The 26338-nt window shown below is 50.5% G+C and overlaps 10 protein-coding genes across 10 annotated transcripts; 6 read left to right on the top strand and 4 right to left on the bottom strand.

The window, feature by feature from the left end:
- Positions 1 to 225: 225 nt before the first annotated feature.
- N7539_009581 (ATP-dependent RNA helicase eIF4A) lies at positions 226 to 1617 on the top strand (the record flags this gene model as incomplete). Its single annotated transcript, XM_056939176.1, has 4 exons — positions 226 to 256; positions 318 to 572; positions 637 to 1530; positions 1598 to 1617. 4 exons carry the CDS (start codon positions 226 to 228, stop codon positions 1615 to 1617), a joined length of 1200 nt encoding a protein of 399 aa, XP_056785671.1.
- Positions 1618 to 2955: 1338 nt separating this feature from the next.
- N7539_009580 (serine hydrolase domain-containing protein) lies at positions 2956 to 4872 on the top strand (the record flags this gene model as incomplete). The annotated part of the gene is made up of 4 exons (XM_056939175.1): positions 2956 to 3493; positions 3561 to 3614; positions 3706 to 3985; positions 4056 to 4872. 4 exons carry the CDS (start codon positions 2956 to 2958, stop codon positions 4870 to 4872), a joined length of 1689 nt encoding a protein of 562 aa, XP_056785670.1.
- A 743-nt stretch (positions 4873 to 5615) lies between these two features.
- Positions 5616 to 7974, bottom strand: N7539_009579 (WD40 repeat domain-containing protein; the record flags this gene model as incomplete). The annotated part of the gene is made up of 6 exons (XM_056939174.1): positions 5616 to 5786; positions 5843 to 5994; positions 6062 to 6542; positions 6622 to 7025; positions 7093 to 7187; positions 7259 to 7974. Coding segments are annotated over 6 exons (2019 nt in total), but the record flags the coding sequence as incomplete, so codon positions are not given.
- A 3068-nt stretch (positions 7975 to 11042) lies between these two features.
- On the bottom strand, positions 11043 to 12621 carry N7539_009578 (oxygenase MpaB family protein; the record flags this gene model as incomplete). Its single annotated transcript, XM_056939173.1, has 3 exons — positions 11043 to 12087; positions 12155 to 12183; positions 12241 to 12621. Coding segments are annotated over 3 exons (1455 nt in total), but the record flags the coding sequence as incomplete, so codon positions are not given.
- Positions 12622 to 13684: 1063 nt separating this feature from the next.
- N7539_009577 (uncharacterized protein) lies at positions 13685 to 14009 on the bottom strand (the record flags this gene model as incomplete). The annotated part of the gene is made up of 2 exons (XM_056939172.1): positions 13685 to 13820; positions 13879 to 14009. 2 exons carry the CDS (start codon positions 14007 to 14009, stop codon positions 13685 to 13687), a joined length of 267 nt encoding a protein of 88 aa, XP_056785667.1.
- A 40-nt stretch (positions 14010 to 14049) lies between these two features.
- On the top strand, positions 14050 to 16186 carry N7539_009576 (H(+)-transporting V1 sector ATPase subunit A; the record flags this gene model as incomplete). The annotated part of the gene is made up of 4 exons (XM_056939171.1): positions 14050 to 14154; positions 14244 to 14328; positions 14441 to 15108; positions 15233 to 16186. 4 exons carry the CDS (start codon positions 14050 to 14052, stop codon positions 16184 to 16186), a joined length of 1812 nt encoding a protein of 603 aa, XP_056785666.1.
- Positions 16187 to 16658: 472 nt separating this feature from the next.
- N7539_009575 (dynamin-like GTPase vpsA) lies at positions 16659 to 19524 on the top strand (the record flags this gene model as incomplete). Its single annotated transcript, XM_056939170.1, has 8 exons — positions 16659 to 16974; positions 17024 to 17073; positions 17147 to 17241; positions 17377 to 18118; positions 18192 to 18833; positions 18892 to 19150; positions 19213 to 19297; positions 19356 to 19524. 8 exons carry the CDS (start codon positions 16659 to 16661, stop codon positions 19522 to 19524), a joined length of 2358 nt encoding a protein of 785 aa, XP_056785665.1.
- A 1274-nt stretch (positions 19525 to 20798) lies between these two features.
- N7539_009574 (uncharacterized protein) lies at positions 20799 to 21933 on the top strand (the record flags this gene model as incomplete). The annotated part of the gene is made up of 3 exons (XM_056939169.1): positions 20799 to 21298; positions 21382 to 21682; positions 21754 to 21933. 3 exons carry the CDS (start codon positions 20799 to 20801, stop codon positions 21931 to 21933), a joined length of 981 nt encoding a protein of 326 aa, XP_056785664.1.
- A 414-nt stretch (positions 21934 to 22347) lies between these two features.
- N7539_009573 (carbon-nitrogen hydrolase family protein) lies at positions 22348 to 23518 on the bottom strand (the record flags this gene model as incomplete). Its single annotated transcript, XM_056939168.1, has 4 exons — positions 22348 to 22682; positions 22763 to 23181; positions 23319 to 23407; positions 23477 to 23518. 4 exons carry the CDS (start codon positions 23516 to 23518, stop codon positions 22348 to 22350), a joined length of 885 nt encoding a protein of 294 aa, XP_056785663.1.
- Positions 23519 to 24939: 1421 nt separating this feature from the next.
- On the top strand, positions 24940 to 26338 carry N7539_009572 (glycoside hydrolase family 16 protein; the record flags this gene model as incomplete). Its single annotated transcript, XM_056939167.1, has 3 exons — positions 24940 to 25121; positions 25410 to 25866; positions 25997 to 26338. The coding sequence occupies 3 exons, from the start codon at positions 24940 to 24942 to the stop codon at positions 26336 to 26338; spliced, it is 981 nt and encodes a 326-aa protein (XP_056785662.1).

Genomic DNA, 26338 nt, shown 5'->3' with positions numbered 1-26338 from the left:
CTTCTTCAAGCCAATGCGCGATCAAATTGTAAGAATTGAGTGGCGTAACTGAAGGGAAAGACAAGCGGGCTGGAAGCCAGAGCTCTGCGAAACGGCACGTGATCAACCCGCCGTCATGCGCAAAAAGTCATTACGAACAGGTGCCGCGGAGGAACGATGGCTTGAGCATCCTCAGAATCACGCAAACCCAGCGCATTCAGCCAAATTGATTCCAGACTCTTCAAAATGGCTGACGGCATCGACAGACGCGCTGATGGTAAGCTTCAAATCTTGACTTATATTTTTGGCAATGGCCAGCATAACTGACTGCCGACCAGAGCGCATGGAGTTCAGCACCTCCAAGGAGGTGACGGTGGCGCCGACATTCGAAGACATGCACCTGAAAGAGAGCCTTCTGCGGGGTATCTACGCCTATGGGTACGAGTCGCCATCCGCCGTTCAGTCTCGGGCTATTGTTCAGATTTGCAAGGGCCGCGATACCATTGCCCAGGCTCAGTCTGGTACCGGTAAGACGGCTACTTTCTCGATCAGTACCCTGCAGGTCATCGATACAGTTGTTCGCGAAACACAAGGTAAGAGTCCGCACCATGATTGTTCTGCGCCTACCCGCTGACCGAGAGTTCAAATGTACAACAGCCCTCGTCCTTTCTCCGACCCGCGAACTTGCGACCCAGATTCAGTCCGTCATTATGGCGCTTGGTGATTACATGAACGTTCAATGTCACGCTTGCATTGGAGGAACCAATATTGGCGAAGATATTCGCAAGTTGGAGTACGGTCAACACGTTGTTTCTGGAACGCCCGGTCGTGTTGCAGATATGATCCGTCGCCGACACCTGCGAACCCGTCACATCAAGATGCTCATTCTTGACGAAGCTGATGAACTCTTGAATAAGGGTTTCCGGGAGCAGATTTACGACGTCTACCGTTATTTGCCCCCTGCGACGCAGGTTGTGGTTGTCTCTGCCACATTACCCTATGATGTGTTGGACTTGACCACCAAGTTCATGACGGATCCCGTGCGTGTGCTTGTCAAGCGTGACGAGCTGACCCTGGAAGGAATCAGGCAGTACTTCATCGCCGTGGAGAAGGAAGAGTGGAAATTTGATACTCTCTGTGATCTTTACGACACATTGACAATCACCCAAGCAGTCATTTTCTGCAACACCCGCCGCAAGGTCGATTGGCTGACGGACAAGATGCGCGAGGCCAACTTCACAGTCTCGAGCATGCATGGCGAGATGCCACAGAAGGAACGTGACAGCATTATGCAAGACTTCCGTCAGGGCAATTCACGAGTTCTGATCTCCACAGACGTCTGGGCTCGCGGTATCGATGTCCAGCAAGTCTCTCTTGTTATCAACTACGATCTTCCCACGAATCGTGAGAATTACATCCACCGTATTGGTCGCAGTGGTCGATTTGGTCGCAAGGGTGTGGCCATCAACTTTGTCACCAGTGATGATGTTCGTATTCTGCGTGACATTGAGTTGTATTATTCAACTCAGATCGACGAAATGCCCATGAACGGTAAGCCATGTTGCCTGTCTTTATGCACGCATACAAGGAAAGACTCTGACCTCGGATTTCACCATAGTTGCGGACCTTATCTCGTAGAAACAGAGAGCAGGTGCTCAATTTTACCGAATGTTTTGTTTTTCTTCATTATCGGGCCAAAAGCTACTGAAGCCTTGCCTGCCAGTCTTGTCCACGCCAGTATCTGTGTACTTGAGAATTTGGGACAAATACCGGTCGTCCTTCAATGGTCCTTTCTCGGTTCAAATGCGAAGCTAGGAACACTGCGAGTGGAGGAAAGGGAACACAGAATGACTGAGTGAGTACCAATAACATGTTTGGACACTCTCGTGGAGTCTTGCCGACCGGACACGCTGACAGGGGTCTCTTCTAAGGTTTCAGAATATTTAATGAAAATCGATGGTACTCCTTCAAGTGCCCTAACCCAACGGTACGCGTGCTCTAGGTCGCTTCTTCTCCACGCCAACAAGATCGCACTTATAGAGAGGAGATGACCCATGCTCTAATCTGCTGTAATTCTTACAGTTTCGGACATTTTAAGTTCAAAGCGATGGGAGTAATCCATGTTCGGCCGAGGAGGCCCATATCACATCATGGAGCGCCGTGTTCTTAGGTTTCCTATGTTGAATTGGTGCATTGAGACACGCTGAGCTGCTCGCTTAAGGCTTGCCAAGACGCATCCATGTTCACGGTGTTCGTCGGTGACATGCTTGGACAGGAGCGATTTTTTCCCCAAGGCTCGGACTCCCCCCGACGATCCGTCCACTATGTGTATACCGTCATGTTTTTCAACTCACACATCATCTATGAACAATTGAAGACACCCGTATGCAGCAGCAGCAAGCCAGCTCCTTATGATGTGACCTCTTGCCCGTGTCATTTCCCAGCAAAGCCCAATTGGCCTAGAGGGGTTTCCAGTGGCACCACGATCGAAAAGTTAAAAATTGTTTATTCAAGATATATGCGCCGCTTCAAGTTGTAAGTCGGAGGACGTCTGAAGATCTTGCCTTGCGCCAAGCCATGCGAGCCCCAAATCTAATCCCAACTAGGCTCGTTGGAGCGCTCCCCGTGGGGTCCAGTTCTTGACTCGACAGCTCTCTTTTCAACCTTTGTCTTTGAAGAGCGGTCTGTATGGCGGCTGATCAACCAAGCAACAATACACAGCTTGGAACATTGACTTTTTGGGCGTCAGAGGCTCATAAGCCTCCTTTGGAAAGGGTTAGATTTGGCTTGGCTGATGTCGTTGCCTATAGCTTCCACGGAACATCATGTCAGCAATCATCGATGAAGTCGAGCACACTGGATATAAACCCTCTGATCTCAGCCAGGCCCGGGCAATGATATGAAGCAGACAGATCAATCAACGCTTATTCACAACTATCTCTTGACTCCATTGTTGCAGGCAGAGATTTAGCTGCCATGCGGGCCTTTTCACTTCTTGTCACAGTCCTCTATGGATTTCAGGCGACTGCTGCTACCAAAATTGTCGCAGTTGCTGAAACTCCTATCCTCGGTCCGTCCTTCCTGTCCAACTTTGACTCGAGCAACTCTAGTGCCATCGACAAAGCAAAGACAGAATTGTCGCACCAGATCGGGTGCCTGTTCTCCAATGGCATACTCAACAGCACCGACTTGACCTTCCACATCGACGTCTTCTCTGCAGCGACAAACGGATCGATCTATACGTACTCGCATGTCGCCAATAATGCTGCAAGTGTCCTGACTGCTGGAAAATTCAACGACCAGACCATCTCGCGAATTGGAAGTATCACGAAGCTGTTCACGGCGTATGCCATCATTGCGAAGGGTGGTATGGAAGTCTTTGGGCACCCGGTGGTCAAATACTTGCCTGAGCTTGCGGGCAACTCGTCGACGAATCCACTGAAACGGATCAATTGGCAGGATATCACTGTCGGTGCTCTTCTTTCCCATCAGGCCGGAACTGGAGGTCCTAGGGGTCTGTACCAACCTGTTCCAACTCACCGTGCCGAGGATAGACCCTGGCTGACCTTGGAACGTCTTAGACTTCTTGGTAAATTACTATAACCCGAATACCACGGAGGCTGATTCGGTAAAGTGTAAGTGGTAATGTTGTCTACGACTGCAGCTCAAAATCACGCCGTACTAATCCTCATCGTGCTTTGTTCGCTGACGATTGTTCTTGAACAGCCTTTCTCAAGTACATGCGGGATGTGAAAAGGCCGGTGATTTCTCCCTATCGCACCGCGATCTACTCTGATGCAGGATATGCGGTTCTTGGTCAGGTTCTGGCTCGCATGGCAAACACTACAACGTACACCGAAGCTATCCAAGAGATTATTTTCAAGCCCCTTGGCCTGAAACACACGTCCACCAAAGTTCCTAAAACCAGTGATGGTTTGAATGCGATGGATCGCAAGACTGTCCAGCCTACCTCTTCCTGGGGCCTAGATATCGAACTCTTTGCATCGTACGTGCCTCCAAAGTTATCACCAGTTTGTTCCCCTGCAGAATGATATGGTTCGCTAATTCCCATCTAGCACGGGAAGCATCTATAGTACAGCTTCTGATCTGAGACGCGTCGGTCTTTCTATCCTCAACTCTGAACTTTTGTCTCCTGCCCATATCTCTGCTTGGATGAAGCCTCGAAGCGGAACTGGTTCACTCGTTGAACTTGTCGGGGCTCCCTGGGAGATTGAGCGGTTGGAAGTCCCTGCCTCGCCGGGTTCCAATCGGACTCGAGTCTCAGACCTCTACACTAAAGTCGGAGGCAACGGCGATTACAATGCCATCTTCGCGCTTTCCCCAGATCATGGAATCGGCTTTTCAATCTTACTCGGCGGGGAGACGTCGGAGCCCGCCCGCTGGACCCTGCGCGATGCCGTTGGCCAGATCATAATTCCTGCTGCAGAGTCCGCGGCCTGGAGTAACGCAAAGAAGAATCTCGCCGGAACCTTTGTCCTGAAGAGTGCTCCCGCTACTAATGTGACACTCACCGTCGATGAGGACAAGTCCGGACTCGGCTTGAAGTCATTCTGGATCAAGGGTCAAGACACCAAATTAAAAGGCCGCTTATATCCCAGTGGACTGAACTCAGTCTCTCGATCCCTGGCCTCACTCTACAGGAGTACTGGACAAGTTTGTTTTGCCCATCGCATTGGAGAGCCCCATCAACCCCTTCGTCCTCGAGCTGCCGTGGAAGGTGGAGCTGGAGGTCTATTCGATGACTCACTCACGTGGCAAGACATTGATTTTGCTGGAGACAGTACCGACGAATTCGATATTTGCCTGGCCGATAGAAAAGTGACCAAGGTCGTTTGGCCTTTCAACGGATTGGAAATGGAGCGATTGGAATAGGGGGGGGGGAGGGGGTTGCCGTCTCCAAATTCGCACTTTGAAAGACCAAGCCTGATTGATTCGTCTGACATGTGGAATAGTCAAGCTGTCGCAATTCAACTTGCACGACGAGCGAGGGCGGATCTTCTGGGATCTAGACAGCTGTGACTAATGTGTAATTCATACGAAGGACTCGTTCTTCAGGTTGAGGTTTCTGAAAATCGTTTATGTACTCAATGCCTTGGGTAGGTAGCCATTACTCCCACGCCAATGTACCACAAAGTGCTTTACCTATTAGGTAGTTATAAGTCGTGAAGAGAATCAGCTGCCACAACTAGAAAGCCTGAGGTATCCTCGCATGTATACACAATGACGGACTCAAAGTCATTCGCCCTGTCAGATGGAATGACCGCCCGGCCCACAGAGCTCAGTCTACAGTTGACATCAGGTTTGTGCCCGAAGAAGCCTGATGACGATTCAGAGAGGGAGCAGATCTCTTAGTATTGTTGAATGAGTTTGAGGTCAACTACCAGATTCACAAAACCAACTAGCATCTTTTTCTGGAATGCGAGGTCAAAGACCTCATTGGAACACGCCCCGAAAAAAGTAGGAAAGTAGACAAAGCGTCCAGATGGATTTATTCGAGTTATCGCGATTTGTAGGAGAATGTACAAGCAAGCCAATCGCGCAAATAATGTGTCTCCGTGGAATGTGTGAGCGCCTGATAGGAATGCCCCCAGATGGTCCAAAGTAGGTCCTCAGCTTCATACAAAAAGGCAGTGTGGCACGCTCGACATATTGTGCGGTGTCCATGATTGCTTTAAAATGCGGACGTCGTTCGCAAAGCACTCGTCCTCTGAGAGGTCAAAGATGACAAGCCTTGTCTTTGACTTGTCCTCCCGATCGCAATAGGACTCTCTAACTTGGTTGACCAACTGAAGCAAACCGTCAGTAGCGTTCTCATCTCAGAGGCTCAAGTCAGAGGGGTCACATACATGCGCACGGTCTTATCATCACCCGCAGAAACGAATATGCCTGGATTCGTTGGGCTCCACGATATTGAGTTGACACACTCTTTCGTGTGAGCTTCCAGGGTTTCCACGAGAGTCCCATTTTCCTTGTGCCAAACATAGATCTTTGAGTCTGCGTATGGTCAGTTTATGTGATATCGAAAAATTTAATTTTCCCGCATAGGTTCGAAGCGACTGACCTTCACTTCCGCTGACGACGAAATTCTCTGCGGCGCCACCAAAGACACTCCGGATCACGAATTTGCCCTGTTGATGTCCCCGGAACCGGCGAATGACAGTGGTAGTGTCTATGTCAATCAACTGGATCTCGCCATCGGCAAGGTTGACCAGCATGTGTTTGGAGTCCTGACTGATAGTGACGGAAGTTGCTTTGCTTTGAAGGGACAGACAGTATTCCTTTTCATGACTGTGGAAATCAAACACGTGGATCTTCGCGACAGTATCTGCAGCCACGACCCGTCGACCATCCGGACTAATGGCGCAATCTTGTGTGCGGAATCCCTCTTTCCAGGTATGCAAGGTCGTTCCCCGCATACTCCAGTGACAAAGACTCGAATTTGCATCAAGAGATGAAGTAATGAATGACTGACCGTCGGGCGCCCAGCCAGCTGCGGTGACTGGGTGGGAATGATGGGTGATTGTCAACAGGCAGTTGCCAGTCTGGTACGATCAATGTAATGAGCACAATGAGCCTAGCTCCCTGCGAATTCGAGGCCGTACACAGCCAAACGAAACATACCTCTGTATTCCACACACGGGCGGTTGTGTCCTTTGAGCAAGTAATAAGTTTTGAATCATCTGGACTCCAACTTGCAAAGGCAACTCCTTCTGTATGCCCAACCAAACGATGGATCACCGTGAAAGTGCTCGTATCGTAGATCAGTACATTGCGGTCTTGACCCGCAGTGACGAGCTTGGTCCCATCGTGCGAGAACCCACAGTGCCACACCTCGTCCACGTGCTGGTTAAGAGTGCTGCTGACAGCCGAGGGGAAGTCTTCTTTGTTACACATATGATCCGAATAAAGTGAGGGAGGTTCTGCTGTATTATGGTACAGACAATTGCTGATCTGTCCTTGTTTTACGTAGTCCAGCAAGATTGCCAGTCGATGCTGGGGAATCATGACTGAAGGCGATATGGATTCTGCACCTCCCGCGTCATTAATCTCCGGCTTGAGTTGCGGGAACGGTTCACATCAGCGCTGACTTACTCGACAGTGTGGCCAATAATCGTTCACGAGACGAGCTCGTCGGCCCTTCCCAGCCTGCCTGCTCATGTAGTAGCTCAGTGGGACACATCAGCAGACTAAATGAGGAGGGTTGTCAGACATCGTGAGTCATGCAATGAATACCAACACAAGTGGGGCAGAAGCTCACCTTGAAAGTGCATGAAGCCGGTCAACATCGAAATTGAGAGGGGTGAGTTCTTGTCGGAGAACTTGAAGCGCCGAGGCGAGGTCCCGGCTTTCCAAGAGCTCTAGGAACTTTTGCTGGCGAAGATAAAACAGCATCTCATTGCGACTTGCATCCTCGACCAAGACAATAGTCTCCTCCACCCCGTCCCTCTCCTCCTCGTTGAGTCCCATGTTGCGGAAGGATCGTATGAGGATCCGCTCCGCCTCTGACCACCGACCATTGAGAACGGCACTGCGGAACGTTGCAACTCCAGGTGTCTCCAACTGATAACCGCTCTCGGAGCTCAGACAGGATGCTGCTCTGTCGTACCCTAGCTCATACAGGCTTTGAATGAGAATCCGCGTCACTTCCTCCCGGTTGTGGCCAAAGTAGGAGCTCATCAAGGGCTTGCCGGCCCCATTGGACTGCGACCCTCCATTCGCAAAGGAGGTAGCTTGACCATTCAGACCGGCTTTACCCGATACTGGATCCATCAAGCCTTGAGAAAGACCATTTGTGCTTGAAAGCCCGTCCGGCCTCATACTTGACAGTCGTCTGCGCTTGCGGGATGGAGAGCCGGCTTCACTTCGGCCTGACGTAATTGTTGGGTTGTCCTGGGCCACGGTGCCGAGTGTCCCAGTGATATCTTCTGAAATCCCGGCGCCCACCGTCCTTGTGGTTGCAGCCTCCTCGAGAGCCACTGCTCAATCGAAGAAGAGGGTGGATAGGCGGGTGGTAAAAATCGTCGGTCGGTGGTGTGGACGAGGATTGGGTAAGATCGCGGCGTAGACCTAGGGATGCACAATCCCAAAGAGTGATGGCGGAGAAAGAAAAGGACTCGGGTCTGTGTCCCCGACACACGAATTTATGGCTCTCACCAAGCCTGACTATCGTCAAGATTGGAGAGAAAAGTGAAGAAGGATTTATGTTCTCGAGAGGATCGAAGGACGTGGAGAATGTACGATCGCAACGGTCGCCGGGGGACTGATTTGAGAGTGATTCGCTATTTGGCTCTGCAAGATGATAAGAGACTATCCAGGGCTCATCTCCTTCTGCAAGAGGGTGTCAGTCGGACCTACTACCTTTGCTTACTGGTAGCAGGTCAATCCTTCCTGTGAGTAGACGACCTCCCGGGACGTCGCTACTCGGAGGAGCTTATTGGCTTGTCTCTAGCGGGAAAGCACGGTGATCATGTGGAAATATTGGAGAATTGAAACTCTTATTGCTCAAGCAAAGGACAAATGATCTCCCTTTCTTAGCAAGTAGAACACTTGTAGCAGGCGCGATGTCCCCTGCGTGAGCGACAGTGGTGGATGACGAGGCTAGTGGTGATGATAAGTTCAAGTGATGTTGGGCGGAGGGCGGAGAAGTTGCTTATCTGCGGAGAGAGAAAGAACTCCACTGCAGTATTGCGTGAGGAGTACTATAGCTATCCTCCTCTCGTAGTACTCAATTCAGCATTCCTGCTTTGTACAGTAACAGCCTCATTACCCGCACTGTTAAATGTTTGAATGTTTCACCCAGTTCAAGGACCAAAAACATGGCCTACGTTTCTCTGTCTGTATTGAGTGGGCGGGCTATCTCAAGAACATGAGCTTTGGGGTTTGCAGCCCAAGCTCATCCGACATAAAGCCGCGATTGGGTCGAGTGGAACTGGGGTCGAGTCACCGGGCATCTCGTTGCTTTTCTCCAATTCCAGCCATCGTCACAATCTTGGCTGATGACGCCGTACGTGAACTTCTGCGGTCTCTGAGAGACTCAGCTGACATGAAGCCGTGTTCCCACGATCAAGTACTGTGCTAGTGGTTTAATCCCACGTAGACAGCCTCTCTAAGAAATTTCACACGATCATTAAAGGGAACAAACTCACGCTTTACAGGTTGGCCGACTAGATCTGGATTGCATTCAGTAGAATGAGGTAGCAGTAGTGACTTCTTCCTAGAATGGCAGTCATCTAAAGGCTACTGTTACTCGAGACAGTAAGAGCAGCAAGCGCAACGCTGTACTGTACATCTATACTGTTCGAGGACGTCGATCCATGCTCCGTATCATGTTGCATGTGATTTTCTCGTTCGTGGACCGGTGATAGCGGGCCGCAGTTCAGAGGGAATTGCGTGACAGAATTGGAGCCCCAGTAGTGTCATACCTTAGATACCTTATCTACCTATACCCAGGCACTAGTATCTTCAAATTGTGTAGGTAGTTACCAACCTGTCACTAGGTACCTAGGTAGGTAAGGTAGGTACCTAGTACCTATAACTACTACTACTACCTTTACTAGTACTACAATTTTCCTACTTACTACCCACTACTAAAGCAGTACAGTCGATACTCACTGGACGTAACGAATCCATAGGCCTGATATCTAGTATGGAATTTCGAACAAAGACCCCAAACGAACCAACATATCAGCCAGCCTTCTATCTCCGAAAAGGAGATCACCTTGACCATGCACTCCTTGATCATAGACTCCTATCGTTCACTGCCGCTCAAAGAAAGCCCGGGATCTTCACGCGAACTTGAAGCTCTACATGCAGCCAGGTTTCTGCCCAGTGCTCGGAACTTCAAATAAGAAGCAGATATACATACCTACCCTGCCCAAAGGCCCGTTCAGTCCTCTATCAGTCACTCGCGGGCGCCATCACAAGTTCTGATAGGTATCTATGTATGTACTGGTACCACTCCATGTGATGTCCCTCTCTAAATGAATATGACTCGATTTGAGGTAAGAAAGAGGTTTAGTCGAGTAATAATTATTGCTTCCGCCCATCTAAACAAGAGTATCCAGTGCAGGATGAGAGTATCCACTTAGGGGACGTTGGAATGCGTCTACCAGGCTACCAGGATTTTCTATGTGAAAATGTGAGAGAAAAGCTCATTGTTTCGAAATCTGCGCCAGTTTCAAGCAAGTTTCTCGAAAGTTTGGGTTCACAGTTGACCAAATTTGACTTCTTCAGCTTAGACACTGACGACATGATGATGCGGACGTGGTTGCATCTACCCACTGCTTCCGCCGCCGTGACTGGGGCAAAGCGTATAAATAGTCAGACAAGCCCCCGCCCGGATACCACTCTCTGGTATCACACACACCTCGCTGGTTTACGTTTGATAACAATCTGCACACGGTTTACCAACTCTCACCTTCATCATATACCACCTCACACATCACCATGGGTTGCGGCTGCGGATCTAAATGCACTTGCACTGGGGCTCAGGGTTGCACCTGTGACAACACCTGTTCCTGCCAGGGCTGCGGCGTAAGTTATCCACCTGAGGTTTGCGGGAAACGAAATGCGCTTCAAAAGCGAAGCTGTTTCTTAATTCTCTCTGAGATCTGTGACACTAACTTGGCTTGAAAAAATAAAGAAATAAACGACTGCAGTTGACCAGACCAGATTTATTTTCTCATCTCCAGTGCCTCTGAGGGGTACGAATGACCATGATTTGATACTTTCGTTCGAATGAGCTTGACAGAAGAGGTGGTGCTGAAGTGATTATCTTGAACACTGTACCTACTACGCTTACAATTAAATATCATTGAGAGATCTTCAAGAGCTGAAGTGATCGGCTTCCAGACACCTAGGACAAGAATTTGACGTAGTCATAAAGTGAGACACGCGAAATTCTTCTGCCGTCGTGGTACTATGTACTGTGTAGGTAAAGAGTTTCAATTGACTTATTGACAAGTACCGCTATTTCAGCAGAGTAGCTAGGAGACAGAGCAATAGTTGTCGGTCTTCAGTAGTGATTCAGATCTATTTCTGAGTCAAAGGAATGAGCTTATTGACACTAGTCTAGCAGCAAAAACCACGGCTATACCTAGAGTGAACGCCGCGCCGGAAGCAAACATGAGTCCCAGATGTCCCAGGTTCTCGAGTCCAGGACGCTTGATCATATTCGTTTTCCGCTGGCCCAGACGAGTGATTCGGTTGAGGGCTGGGACATACTTGAATTCAAAGCGAGCAATGCCTCCAAGGCCGAGTTTGTCATCCATCAGAACGCGCTGGTAGCGCTGACGACGCATCTGATTGATCCCATCAGTAATCTTCTGAGAATCTTTCTTTACCGTAAGGGTTACACTAACCTCTATCATGTAGCGATCCATGTAAGGGAATTTAGGTATTACAACAGATACCAAGTTCACCCAAACGCAGTAGCCCCATATAAGCACACGGTAGTACAGAGTCGGCCGGGGGATTTCGAGCGCGTCTGATAGCTGATCACCATTGAGGAGACGGCTCAGTGCTTCCAGAAATTCCTTGGAGGCGAACGACGGTGCTGTGTTTTCCAGACCAATGATGATATTCTTGGCAAGGGTTCGACCAGTCTCGGTAGGATGAATTTCCGAAACAAGCAGAGACTCCATCATTGCCCGTGCCTTTTTAGTATTCTCAAAAGGTTCAGTTGGTGCTCCCACGTAATGAGCGACTAAGCGCCATAGTGCAGTGTAGTCCTCAATGTCTTGCTGCTTGAGATAGACGCCCTGCCGAGGAAGACCCATCCAGACCACCGAGCTGCAGAATGTGTTGATTGTACCGATGCAGTCCAAATCGTTGATGGGTATCCCATATTGGACGACGTCGTAGTACTCAGGTCTTTCATCCACCAGTCTCAAAATTCTCATTCGCACACAGGCATGCAACAATCGAACTCGGATGGAGGAAATGTGACCTTCACCACCAGGTTTCAGAGCGTCTACCGAGTCATTCACTTGGAGAACATGCTGAAGGGTCTCAAGGAGTCGCCGCCGGACTGCGTTAGCGTTAAATCCGCCAGTGCGAGCGAGGGTCTCAACGACACGCTTTGCTCCCCTTCCAGCAGGTCAGTTCAGAACTCAAGAGACAGGTGCGAGTGTTGGTAGGACAAGGAACCTCATACATGCCACCAAGAAGACTCTCAAACCCGAGCTGGAAGTAGAAGGTCAGCAACTGTGAACTACTCAGTCAGCCAGAGATGGCACTTACAACATTCAATATGGGAAGGCCATATCGAAAGAAGACGTCCTGTGCTCGCTGGATCTGCTCCCAGTCGACCCAGTCCGGGACAGTATTGACCTCATCCCACAACTGCTTCAGCTTCGGGTGTTCGTCGGCATGGGCTTTCAGTAGACCATAAAGATCCTTCCGAAAGGGCTGTTCCTGACCTGAGCTGGCCGGCAGCCCATTCAAGATCTCCACACATTCGTCCGCAAGACGATCATAGGTGTGAATCATTGGATGAAGCTCTTCTGCGGTCTGGTGAAGGTCTGTCCAGTAAAATGAGTAGTCCCAGTAATGACACTTCGTGTCGCTACTTCGCCCGAGAAACTTCAGCGCCATGAGGGTAAAGCGAGGTACTTGCGGAGGCTCTGCGAGCACAAAGTTGGAATGAGCTACGCGATTTATATCGAAGAGCGTGGACTCCCCTCAAAGCTACTCTCAGGTCTTCAGCCTTGCACTCATGTGGATAAGGACGCTAGTGAGCAACTGCCGGGGCGAGGTTTTCCCCTCAAATAGACCTTCACAGCCAAACAGGCTCGATCTTGGTGCGTCTGGGGTCTCAACCATGGGCCGTGGGCGGAAGAAGGAATCGGAGAGGGGCGAAAGTATCATTTGCATGTGAGCTTCTCCGCCTTGATCGATCAGCATCGCCAGCCCCTACTAATCAGTGCCTGTTAGGCTAAATCGGGTTCCAGGCATTCTCTATCGATGTCTATCATCACCTGGCGCCTCGCATGCACCGTAATACCGCCGAATGATTGGCGAGATGGCAATACGGGCTCGGATGGGATCTTGAGGGATGAGGTGAGGTCCGGATGATTCGCCTTCCGATCGGTGGGGTTCACATGCGAGGCACGACATACAGTCTACAGATATATTCTCCAGCCTAAATCATCGTAATTTACAACGGTATGGCTAGTCAGTTCGGTAGTGATTCCAGACATGATCGACACGAGCGTCGGCTGTTGCACCAACGGACGTATTCACTGCTGTGATCTCAACTGCTTGCCAATTTCGCTATAACCGAGCTCACTCCAGCCAGGTTAGGTAGGGCAAGTAACAGCAAGGCCGGCTGGGCCGGAACTTTGTCACCCCAGCTTGAGTAGGTTTGACCTGCAGCTTGAAGCATGTCTTTCGACGTGTAGATCGTTGAATAAACTTCACTTGCGTGGAATGGCGGAGAGAAGGATGCACGAATGTTTGTCATATAGAGTTTGTCCTGTAGATTGTCGGAAGGCCCTGTTTGCGCATCGAACCTCGACGCTCAGGAAACACTATTTGCGACATCAATAGGTACCTTTCAAGCCAGATGAACACCCCTCTGATTAACACACAATAAGACCCTTTCATCTTGCCTTAGAGCATTTGAAGTTGGATCGACGATGTCTATTTGTACAAGACCTTCCAGTCCACCCTTTCTAGAATAGGGTCAATACAGCTGCCCATTACGTGCGTCATGCCTAGCGGCCGTGTTCAACGATAGTTCTTCCTCGAAACCAAACCCTAGAATGATCGCTTTGCCACGTTTGAACTCCCGTACAGAGAAGTCATGCTTGGGCTTGAAGCTAGGCGCGTGTATTAGAGAGCAAAATTTCAATTTCAACCCAAAAAGTCGAGACGTACAGGAACCGTAACTGCCTTCCTGCAGGAAGAACAATAGAGCGGTTGTGGGGGGTGGAGATGCCACCGCCGTCACCGCCCAAGCTACCTCCGCTTCCAGACTCGCCCACTTCCACCAGCTCGACCTCCAGCATCACCTCCGTGTCCGGATCTGTCAATACAAAGTAATCTACGATGGCACCGGCAAAAGATGAGAGCCATGCTCATGGCAAAGTCTTCTCGGTCTCCGGCCCTGTCGTCGTCGCCGAGCACATGATTGGATGTGCCATGTACGAGCTGGTAAGCTACCCACATGTCTCCCCCACGAAGCTTCCCTCGGCGTTGTCCCCAATAGCTCATCAGCATGCTCACCTGCCTCGCTATAACAGTGCCATGTTGGCAAAGATCTCCTCGTGGGTGAAGTTATTCGACTTGACGGCGACAAGGCCACGATTCAGGTCTATGAGGAGACCGGTACGTCCCCAATCCGCTGGCCGACGCGCCTCACCTGTCCCCCATGACGACCACGTCCACTGCGGGCACATGGATTGAAGCTAATTTTTGTGGCCCGTGTTCCTTCTGACAGATGGTCTCACAATTGGTGACCCCGTTGCCCGGACTGGTAAGCCTCTTTCCGTGGAGCTTGGTCCTGGTTTGATGGAGACCATCTATGACGGCATCCAGCGACCCCTCCGTGCTATCTCCGACCAGTCCAAGGGTATCTATATTCCCCGTGGTATTCGAGTCAATGCCCTTGATCGTGAGAAGAAATGGGATTTCAAGCCCGTCAACTTCAAGGTTGGCGATCACATCACTGGCGGAGACATCTGGGGTACAGTCTTCGAGAACAGCTTGGTGAACGACCACAAGATCCTTCTGCCTCCCCGCGCACGAGGTACCATCACCCGCATTGCCTCCGAGGGTAGCTACACAGTGGAGGAGAAGCTTCTGGAGATTGAGTTCGAGGGCAAGAAGTCCGAGTTCGGTATGATGCAGACCTGGCCCGTTCGTGTGCCTCGGCCCGTCAGTGACAGAAAGTCCGCGGATGCGCCGTTCATCGTCGGCCAGCGAGTGTTGGATGCTCTTTTCCCCAGTGTGCAAGGCGGTACTGTCTGTATCCCCGGTGCTTTCGGATGCGGCAAGACTGTGATTTCTCAGAGTGTGTCCAAGTTCTCCAACAGTGACATCATCGTCTACGTCGGCTGTGGTGAGCGTGGTAATGAGATGGCTGAGGTCTTGATGGACTTCCCCGAGGTGAGTCGAATACCTGATCTTCAATTCTCTCCCTCCTTACCCTCCATTATTGCTGTTCCTTTTCCCATTCCCCGTATGTATGATTGTATCATCCGTGTCTGACATGGCGCTATTTCTTCCGCAGCTTTCCATCGATGTGGGTGGTCGCAAGGAGCCCATCATGAAGCGTACTTGCTTGATCGCCAACACCTCCAACATGCCCGTCGCCGCTCGTGAGGCCTCGATTTACACCGGTATCACCATTGCCGAATACTGGCGTGACCAGGGCAAGGACGTGGCCATGATGGCGGACTCGAGTTCCCGTTGGGCTGAGGCTCTGCGTGAGCTGTCAGGTCGTCTCGGTGAGATGCCTGCTGACCAGGGTTTCCCTGCTTACCTGGGTGCCAAGCTGGCTTCATTCTACGAGCGTGCCGGCAAGAGTAGCGCTCTCGGCAGCCCCGAGCGTATCGGCAGTGTCAGCATCGTTGGTGCCGTCAGCCCCCCCGGAGGTGATTTCTCCGACCCTGTCACCTCCAGTACTTTGGGTATCGTTCAGGTCTTCTGGGGTCTTGATAAAAAGCTGGCCCAACGCAAGCACTTCCCCTCTGTCAACACCTCTATGTCTTACAGCAAGTACACCACCATCCTTGACAAGTGGTATGAGAAGAACAACCCCGATTTCCCCCGCCTGCGTGATCAGGTTCGCGAGCTCTTGTCCAAGTCCGAGGACTTGGATCAGGTCGTGCAGTTGGTCGGTAAAGCTTCGCTGGGCGACTCTGATAAGATCACTCTCGACGTTGCCGCCATGGTCAAGGACGACTTCCTTCAGCAGAATGGTTACAGTGACTACGATCAGTTCTGTCCCTTGTGGAAGACGGAATACATGATGAAGGCATTCATGGGCTTCCATGACGAAGCCCAGAAGGCCATTGCCCAGGGTCAGGCCTGGAACAAGGTCCGTGACGCCACCGCTGACCTCCAGACGTCTCTGCGTAGCATGAAGTTCGAGGTACCGGACAACCAGGAGGAGGTCACGGCCAAGTACGAAAAGCTTTTGCAGTCGATGACTGAGCGATTCGCTTCCGTTTCCGATGAATAGATGTAGATTTGGGCCCTCATGTCGTATATTTTTGTTTTGGTCTTCGTCGGCACCACATTTGTCTCCTCTGGTTTGCTCGCTGAACCTATTCATGTTTCTATCTAGCACACATTACCCTGTAGTTATTTTCGATTCAATACAGCTCGCATGGAGCGGATACATTGATGGCTGCCTAATCTCCCAAATCGTCTGGGAGCGCCGCACTTAGGTAGTTTGGTTGTGACTTGTTTTTGCGTACTTCCTCCATTGCGTCTCCCAGACATATTCGTGAATTGGCTAGTCGTCATTCAGATCCACTCAACAAGCTTATTGAGCTGAGAGACGCAGCGACGCTCTATCATACAGTGGGCAATGGTGGATGCCTAGTACAGTAGAAGGCTGGCAGCTGGCCAGGCACTGACTTGCCGCATTTGCGGCAGTGCCAAGGGGCAATCCTTCCCCCCGAAACGGCCCACGCCCACGTAAACCTCACATGCCACACGCGGTTAAGCTACTTCAGGCCAAGGCGGTGCACGGCCACTCACTTGGGCTGGACCGCCACTCTCATCACCGCCTTCGTGGGCCTCTCCGACCAACAAACAATATCCCCGAGGACTGTACCATCTTGCTCTTGATCGCAGACATCTTCCTCATCTCTCGAGCGCTGTTCGGATTTTTCTTTGTGAAGATCCTCCTCTCCTCCCTCAGGGTTCGATATAACATCACCATACCTGCCTGTCATGGCAAGCCCAACTACCGGTTACTCGTACGTGGAAACCCACCCCTCCCCTGCACCCCCCTCCACTCCGGTGCGGCCTAGAACTGACCTGTGAAGCAGCATAAACGTCAACGACCCAGGCTTGATTTCCCTCGTCAACAAGCTACAAGATGTCTTCTCCACTGTCGGTGTATGTGAATCGACCCTGCGCATTTCCGACAACGTCACTATCGAGTCTCACTTACACCGCTCCTGCAATTTAGGTCCACAATCCCATCGACCTGCCGCAAATTGTCGTCGTCGGCTCTCAGTCAAGTGGAAAGAGCTCGGTCTTAGAGAACATCGTGGGCCGTGACTTGTCAGTATCTCAAACTCGAATCATGTGGCCGTGCCGCCATTTCCTCTACGCGCGAGTCGTATGGATGTGGCGGGAATGTCGTCACCGACTACCTTCTGGAGCTATTGCTAACTGCTTTTCTTTCTTCGCATGTAGCCTTCCTCGAGGCTCCGGCATCGTTACTCGACGACCTCTTATTCTCCAACTGATCAACAAGACCCCCGCTCCGCAAGCCAATGGAGACAACAAGATTGAGACAACGGACGCCGAGAGTAACGTCGACGAGTATGGCGAGTTCCTACACATCCCCGGACAGAAGTTCTTCGACTTCAACAAGATTCGCGAGGAGATTGTGCGTGAAACGGAGACTAAGGTCGGCCGTAACGCTGGAATTTCGCCTGCTCCGATCAACTTGCGCATTTACTCGCCCAACGTCCTCACCTTGACCCTAGTCGATCTGCCTGGTTTGACCAAGGTTCCCGTCGGAGATCAGCCCAAGGATATTGAGCGCCAGATTCGTGATATGGTGCTGAAGTACATCAGCAAGCCCAATGCCATCATTCTGGCTGTCACTTCGGCCAACCAAGATTTGGCCAACTCCGATGGTTTGAAGTTGGCCCGCGAGGTTGACCCTGAAGGTCAGCGCACTATCGGTGTGTTGAGTAAGGTTGACCTCATGGACGAGGGTACCGATGTCGTGGACATTCTTGCTGGCCGAATCATCCCCTTGCGTTTAGGCTACGTGCCTGTGGTTAACCGTGGCCAGCGCGATATTGAGAACAAGCGCCCCATCGCCTATGCGCTGGAGAACGAGAAAAACTTCTTCGAAAACCACAAAGCATACCGCAATAAGGCCTCTTATTGCGGAACCCCTTATCTCGCTCGCAAGCTGAACTTGGTAAGCGATGAAGAATGGGACCCTTTTGTGGGGGGCGAAAAGTTGAAACACTGCTGACAGCTTCTTGTTGTAGATCCTGATGATGCACATCAAACAAACGCTCCCCGACATCAAAGCTCGCATTTCCTCATCCCTACAAAAGTACACTGCGGAGCTGTCACAACTCGGCGACTCCATGCTTGGAAATAGCGCCAATATCATTCTCAACATCATCACCGAGTTCAGCAACGAGTATCGCACTGTCCTTGAAGGTAACAACCAGGAGCTGTCTAGTATCGAGTTATCCGGCGGTGCGCGTATTAGCTTTGTGTTCCACGAGCTGTACTCCAACGGTGTCAAGGCTGTGGATCCCTTCGACCAGGTCAAAGATGTTGATATTCGGACGATTCTTTACAACTCTTCTGGTTCCTCTCCTGCTCTTTTCGTCGGAACTACCGCGTTCGAATTGATCGTCAAGCAACAAATCAAGCGCCTGGAGGACCCCAGCAACAAGTGCATCTCGCTCGTGTATGATGAGTTGGTGCGCATTCTCGGCCAGCTTTTGAACAAGCAATTGTTCCGCCGTTACCCGCAGCTGAAGGAGAAATTCCACGCCGTCGTAATTTCATTCTTCAAGAAATGCATGGATCCCACAAGCAAGCTCGTCAAGGATCTTATTGCGATGGAGGCTACGTATATCAACACTGGTCACCCTGATTTCTTGAATGGTCATCGAGTAAGTCTTGCCATATAAGTCTTCTTCCTAGTGATGTATACATTCTAATCGGATACAGGCCATGGCTATTGTCAATGAACGGCAGCTGGCTGCCAAGCCTACCCAAGTCGACCCCAAGACTGGCAAGCCCCTCCCGGGCCGTGCTCAGAGCCCGTCCCTGGATACCACAGCCGAGGCCCCCAACGGCAGTGGCTTCTTCGGCAGTTTCTGGGCATCCAAGAACAAGAAGAAGATGGCGGCCATGGAGGCTCCGCCTCCAACCCTCAAGGCTTCGGCTAGTTTGTCCGAGCGGGAGACTTCCGAGGTCGAGGTGATCAGTATGTTACTCTCTCTGCTGCTCACGCTAGGCTTGGTTGTTGTACTGACTTTTCTGTTCCAGAGCTGTTGATTACCTCGTACTTCAACATTGTCAAGCGCACAATGATCGATATGGTGCCCAAAGCTATCATGTACACCTTGGTGCAGTATGTGTCCTGGACCTTTTTTTTCTTCTCACCGAGATCACGCTAATGCCTTGCCTAGATTCACCAAGGACGAGATGCAGCGGGAGCTGTTGGAGAACATGTACCGCAACAACGAGTTGGATGACCTCCTCAAGGAGAGCGACTACACTGTGCGCCGGAGGAAGGAATGCCAGCAGATGGTCGAGAGCTTGGGTCGCGCTAGCGAGATTGTCAGCCAGGTTCAGTAAACAGGAGGATAGTGCAAGTCTGTGTGGCCTTGCATATCTTCCTTTGAAGAAGATAATCCGCTCGAGTCAAGCCAGTTTACGACCACGATCGACTCAATCATTCATGTGGCTGGGACTCTGAATTCTGTTCTGGCAACTTGGTGAGGGTCTCGAACGACCCACTTGCATCAAGTTGCATATTCAGAACCGACATTCGGCTCAGTGCGACAAACTGACAGCTGGTCAATATCTGTCCCCCCGAGAGCCTACTTACTCCGAAGATTGATTCCAAGTACGTGACTCGTTCGAGTTCATATGTATCTGACCAGCGGGGAGTTGTATCCTACTGCGTAGGCCGCATAATTCCTGTCTGGGATCTGTTGTTCTTCATGTTTCCGTTGTTTCTTGCTTTCCAAATTTGGCAGCCTTATACCGCCTTTTGTTGTCTTTGTGTTGATGCTTTGTTTTCTTTTTGGCTTTGAGACCCACAAGCTTTCCCTCAGATGACGACTGTATCAACTAATGATTTAAACCTGTGTGCTGAGGATGCTTTTCTTTTCTACTAGAGATTATGTCCAATTATAAGCTTTGTTCCCTTCGATACTGTGATATGACTACCCATGTCTTCCAAAGGCGGCATTGTCATGCTTTTCTATGTGACTAGTCGAAAAGCAACTTGCACGAATCTAGTCTCAGGTGTCTAGTATGCACGAAAGCAGCCTGATCAATGCGAGATCAACAATGTCGGATGACCCTTTCAGCTCCTACATGTGCCCCTGTAGTGCCTGTGAATTCGCTAGGTGGCTGAGGTTGATAGATACTAGAGACAGGAATGAATCACTAGCGTCGCTCTGTATGAGTTACAAGAGTATTCTCTAGACGTCTCTGGTCGATAAAAGAAACCAGATCAATAGGCATTTAAAAGGCCTTTCAATAGCCTTTGCCCGCTATGGTCATCAGTCATGAAATATTTCTATTCAGCAAGTCTCAAGCTGGGACAGGGCATACACAACTGGCCGTCATCCACCAATCCCGTGACCGTGAGCTATGGCGGTTATTTATCCAAATAGTTGTGTTATCACCCAGATGTGTCGTTTTACAAAGCTGTGGAAAGTGCCGGTCACTTTCCATGTCGTCTACCTCCCTGGGTCAACGTGATTATCACAGACTCACAACGACTTCCATTCAAGACAACCTCTCTAATCCATCCCTGATCTCATTGTTCGCCAAAGTTTCATCTCTTTTCATCAGTCTCACAGCAGCAAATCTCCTCGAGGGAGCAGGAGACAGCCAAGATGGAGTTTCCTGTCTCTACCACTCGACCTAGATGGGAAAGAGATGCCGGACAAGTCACCACCTCAGTTCGACCCAATCTTGGTGAACAGAGAGACCTCATCAGACAATCTGTGACTAATATCATCAGCGTACTTCGCACGTTCTCCCTCATGACGATGAAGATCGACGACCTTCTTCGCTTTAATATCGAGATCACAGAGTTTGATCCCCTGAACCCGTTGGATCACACCATCTTCCAGCCGATGCCGGTGTCTGAGTTCAGTAAATATGAGCTTGAACAAGAGCTCTTCCATGGATTGATGACGGATAATGTCAAATTGACGGATTTGGAACTTCCTGATCCTGCCAGCAACTCCGCTTCTCGCTTGGACATTGAGCGTGCGGCCATGCGAGAGAGTCAACGTCTGTATCGCTACATTGACTTACTTTACACTTGCCACTCGCAGATTGAAGAGCCTAACGACCCTATCTCTATGGCAGTGGGTTGGATCAGCATTCCGTAAGTGGTAAACTTGCGCACAACTTGACTTGTGTTGGCCTGGGTGACGATCATTCTAACAGTTTCTAATACACCTTTGATAGTGTCCCTCTTCCACAGTACACTTGGCCTCGAGAGCTCGGTCCGAATAGCTGGCCCCGTGATCATGGAATGTTGTCTCACGATCTTGGACCAGAGCATGTTGGATGGAAGTGTGAGATGGTGAGTGAATGGAAGGATCGCTCGGGACGGACCACCAAGGTCTGGCCTCATGTTCGAATGGCCGTTTGTCACGGGCACAGCGGCGATCCTCACGGGATTTTGATCGGTGAGCTCGGTGCAATTGCTCAAGTGATTCTCAATCGCCTGAATCAGCCACAGTTCGACAATGAGTCCTACTTTCCAGTGAGTGGATCTTCTTTGAAGGAAAACACTGATGGACACCAGGGCACATCTTTGTTGCTGACAATACCCAGGTTCTCATGTTGTCATTCTTCGGCCCCCGTCACATGCGTTTTCTGCAGGCCGTTTACAGACCGGCTGGGTATTTGGAACTTCGAGCGAGCCAGATCTTCGACTTTACCACACTGGCAGTCTCTCGACTTGATCTGATGCTGGAATACCTTGCTTGTTCTCCGCGCCGTGACCATCACTAATTGCGGAAGGAGTGAAGATGCTTTTCCCTTCCATTGAGCCGTCTGATGATTGTGGACTGATGATATGCTACCGTGTCTGACTTGAGCTCAGTGAAATTTTGAATTTTTGATCTTAGCATTCCATCTTATCATTTTATCCATTCTTCCATGTTAGGTATTACAAATCACAGAAATCAATTGAGAAATGAGACATGCAGAATGCAAAATGCGAAATGAGAAATGAGGAATTGACGAGGACGCCTGCGATTTTAATGGAGCAGGGAACAAGGGTAACGGCGAAGAGGTACCTCCTTCTCTCTCTGATCGAGTCGTACCAAGGCCCGAGGGTCACTCTCTCGAGTACCCAGGTAGCACGAGCCGTCGAGGTTGAGAATGTTGAGTGGTCATCAATCTCCATTCACGATCTCGATCTGTTCATTTAGAGATGCTGGAGTGTCTGTATGAATAGTGCCAGTCTTCCGAGCCAATATCATACCTCACCTTATAATTTCTTTCGGCCATGTTCAAGATATTCAGATCCATATCCACCACGCGCAGCCCTTCCTCGTTGCCCATTTTCGTGATCGGTCCCACAAGAGGAAGGGTCACCTGGGATAGACCCAAAAAGTCCTCCTTTGGACCCGCGGCATTGACAAAGATAATACCGCAGGTATTCTCAAAGCAGCGTGCAGTGAGCGTGGATTCGAGGAAGAGCGCTTCTGAGTTGGGATTGACGCGAAGACACTCGGCAGATGCATCATGAGGGGTCCCTGTGGGGTCCAGATTCGTTAGTCAGGCTTTCTATCCCAGGCCGAGTGGCTGAGTGGCTGGGTGGCGAGAAGTTTCGTACAGAAAGTAGGAATGATAATCACGTCTGCTCCATCGGCAATCAGTTCACGGAAGGCCTCGGGGAAGGCCAAGTCCCAACAGATCAGTAATCCGATTCGTCCGAGGGGTGTCTCAATAGCTGCGTGTTGCTCATGGGTGGAAGAGGTCAAATGAGGTCGCTCCGGATGCCAGATATTCTTTTTGCGATACGAGCCCAGGATTGTGCCGTTGTCGGAGATGAAGTGGGCGACATTGAAGAGGCGAAAGTCTTTCTCTTCGCTGGTCGGGTTGGATCGGGATTGTTTCTCGATGAGAGTGCCTGGTACAAGGCAGATCTTCAGTTCTCGGGCTAGGGCTTTGTAGTTCTCGAGATACGTGGTCGACTGCCCTGCCTGCTCGCTCCAGCGAGGATCGTCCGGGACCCAGCCACTCAGATGATATCTGGGTGAAATGAGAGTCAGTTGGGTACAGGGATCTTTGGGACGTCCGGTAAATCTTTCGCTTGTTCTTGATGTTTGCGATGGCCTTTTTTTTGTCTTTATTTTCCGGTCTGCGAGGGTTGATCGGGATGAGATTACTCTGGTAATACTGCCAGCTGTGCTCCGTCTGCGGCAGCTTGGCGGATATAATAGCACGCTGTTGCGTAGTTCTCCTCTGGGGCGAGTGGCTGAAGAATTGGTAGTCAGATGGATTGTTGGGCCCTCCTTTGTATACGATCGGTGGCCGCAGCGCGTACCTTGATATGCCATTGAATGATGGCTACCCGGATAGATGACATTGCGAGGAATTGGGGTAGATCGGGGCGCGAAAGTCACGACAATAATGGGCACCGTCTTCTCGATCGACTTGACCAAGTAGAGTGCGGGCGATGGAGAATGAGACAGATATACACGTTTTTCAGCGAAAGTGCAGAAATAAAGGCAAGTCCAACTCTCCGAGGGTTGATCAGTGGTGAAGAAGTGCTGCCATCTCCTGACTTCTCATGACTTCATGAGCTCCACTCCCCACCTTTCTCCAAGAGAATTGGAGGTTGGAGACCTTTGGGCGGGTTACCCCGCGTGGCAGAGCTCCCAAGTTCGAATGGAGTAAAATCTCCCACGGCGACATGATGAGTCTATATCGATCAACATGGTATATTCGCATACGCCAGTGCAGTCCACGTCAAGATTGGAGGATAGAGTAGGTGTAGATACAGCTAGTCGTCACTCTCGTCGGCCGAGTTGTTGATCGTGTGTTTGACACTCTTTTGCTTGGACCATCCAGCAGATTTCCATTAGATGGCCTGGTCCATGAAGTCTCCGAAGCCACATTAGATCGAGGCTGAGAATAGACTTGTCGCAGTGACGTAGAATGTATCAGATTCATAGGGGGTCATCGGCCAGCTACCTACCCTGAGCGTGGATATTTGCTGTAGGGAAGATTCAGAGATTGAAGGGTCATCTTGAAGTGTACCACTACGCAGCTTGTATTTGAGCATCATATATCCGTAGCGATTATCACATGCATCAATTCAGGTTCTGGATCACCGGTACCAATCTAAGACGACGATCTTGATCATCTCCCGCGACTCAGACCTTTAGAGTCATATCTTGCATCCACGACTTGCTTGATCCTCTCATCACGATAGAGTAGTAGTTACCCGACAAAGACTAGGTAGCTGAAGGTCAGCGGTACTATGTCTGGTACTCCTGCTGAAGGAATCGAGTTGTTCTCGAGACAAGTGACATACTTTTTCATCATACATCATTGAGTTCAATGCCTCTATTCCACTCGGCTCCTCATCCAATGTCATGTATGAATGGAATCGAAGTGATCATTGCATCCCTGAGTCGCTCCAGGCAAAAGATCTAGATCTCCATCGTAAACATGGATACTCCTTTCAAGCCTCGGTGTCGGCGCCAGACATCTGTCATTAGCCGCAATCACTGAGTCAGACAAGAGACTCAATGATCTCAGAATCGCGTCTACAAGTTTCGATACGCTAGCTTTGGACATTTATGGCCGAGTCTTTGCTCTGGAGATTCTTGCAACTTGATTTCACGAACCCTCTCCACTACTTCGAGCACCGTATCAAGAGACCATTCTTCTACCCACGGTCCTAAGCCGCCATCTTACGCAAAGACTGTTACGATCTCTTCTAAAAGGGTTGCCAGGGGAAAAAAAAAAGGGTTTCGATATTTCTCAAAAACTGTTTCCATCATGGGAGCAATGACTGCATTGGTAGCGACCCTGATGCTGTGGTCCAGCATGGCCTTGCCAGCACAGGCGTATCCCAATTATGCTCCTTTGCAATACCGACTGCGTGATGTCTATGACGGACCTTCGTTCTTCGATCACTTCAATTACTACTCTGGGAAAGATCCAACTGATGGATATGTCAGGTGAGACCATGCTCATCTTCCGAGATTATACCTATTTATTACCCAGTATATATGGAGATGGAGACAGAAGACCCAAGTTCGAGCTTCGCTTCAGTCACATCCAACCCCAACTTGCACACCCCCGTTCTATTTTCTTTCTATCACACACACATACTCTCTCTCTCTCTCTCTCTCTCTCTCTCTCTCTCTCTCTCGATCTCCCTCCATCCCAATCTCCTCCATCTACCTTCAGAGGTGTATCAGTGCACGATGATGTGATAGCTCACTATTTCCCTCCCCCACCACCAGCTACGTCAATAAACAATCTGCCCAATCCCTCAACCTCACCTACGCAACCTCCAACACCGCCATCCTCCGCGTCGACGCATCCACTCCCAACCCAGGCCCCAAAGGCCGCCAGTCCGTCCGCATCGAGTCCCAAAAAGCCTACGACTCCGGCCTCTTTCTCTTCGACATCGCCCACACCCCCCACGGCTGCGGCACCTGGCCCGCGCTCTGGATGAGCGATACGCTGCATTGGCCGCAGAACGGCGAGATTGACATTATCGAGTCGCATAATACCGGCGTGCAGGGGAATGAGATCTCCTTGCATGCATTGGGGGATTGTAGTATGGGAGGGGAGCGGAGACTTACGGGGACTGCGGTGTCGATGGATTGTGATATCGCGGTGGGTGGGAATGCGGGCTGTGCGGTGATGGGAGATTCTTCCACGTATGGCGCGGACTTTAATGCGAGAGGCGGAGGGGTGAGTATCATCGGGCTTCCTTGCGAGTGAGATCTGACCGTCAGGCTCTACGAGCTTCGACATACACAACCAGCCTCCCGGTGGCTGCTCTGAGATACGCGAACTAACCCACCGATTCCCAACTATCCAGGTCTACGCTCTCGAAATCCGCGACGCAGGCATTCGAATCTGGGTGTTCCATCGCGATTCCATGCCCTTGGACATCGCCAACGGCCAATCGCCCAATCCGTCGTCCTGGGGTCCTCCTCTCGCGGATTTCCCCAGCACAAACTGCAATATCAAGAGCCATTTCCGCAATCTGAACATCATCGTCAATATCGATCTCTGTGGAGAATATGCGGCCATGGCATCGCATTATACGCAGATGTCGGGGTGTCCTGGCTCGTGTGCGGAATTTGTGGCGACGAATCCCAGCAATTTCAACAATGCGTATTGGGAATTTCGCAGCATCCGAGTGTATCAAGCGGTGTAA

Source organism: Penicillium diatomitis (assembly GCF_028827545.1).
Source record: "Penicillium diatomitis strain IBT 30728 chromosome Unknown utg000018l_segment0_segment0, whole genome shotgun sequence".
NCBI classification, from domain to species: domain Eukaryota; kingdom Fungi; phylum Ascomycota; class Eurotiomycetes; order Eurotiales; family Aspergillaceae; genus Penicillium; species Penicillium diatomitis.
Note: the sequence above shows the minus strand (reverse complement) of the source record. Positions and strands in the feature narration are given on the sequence as shown.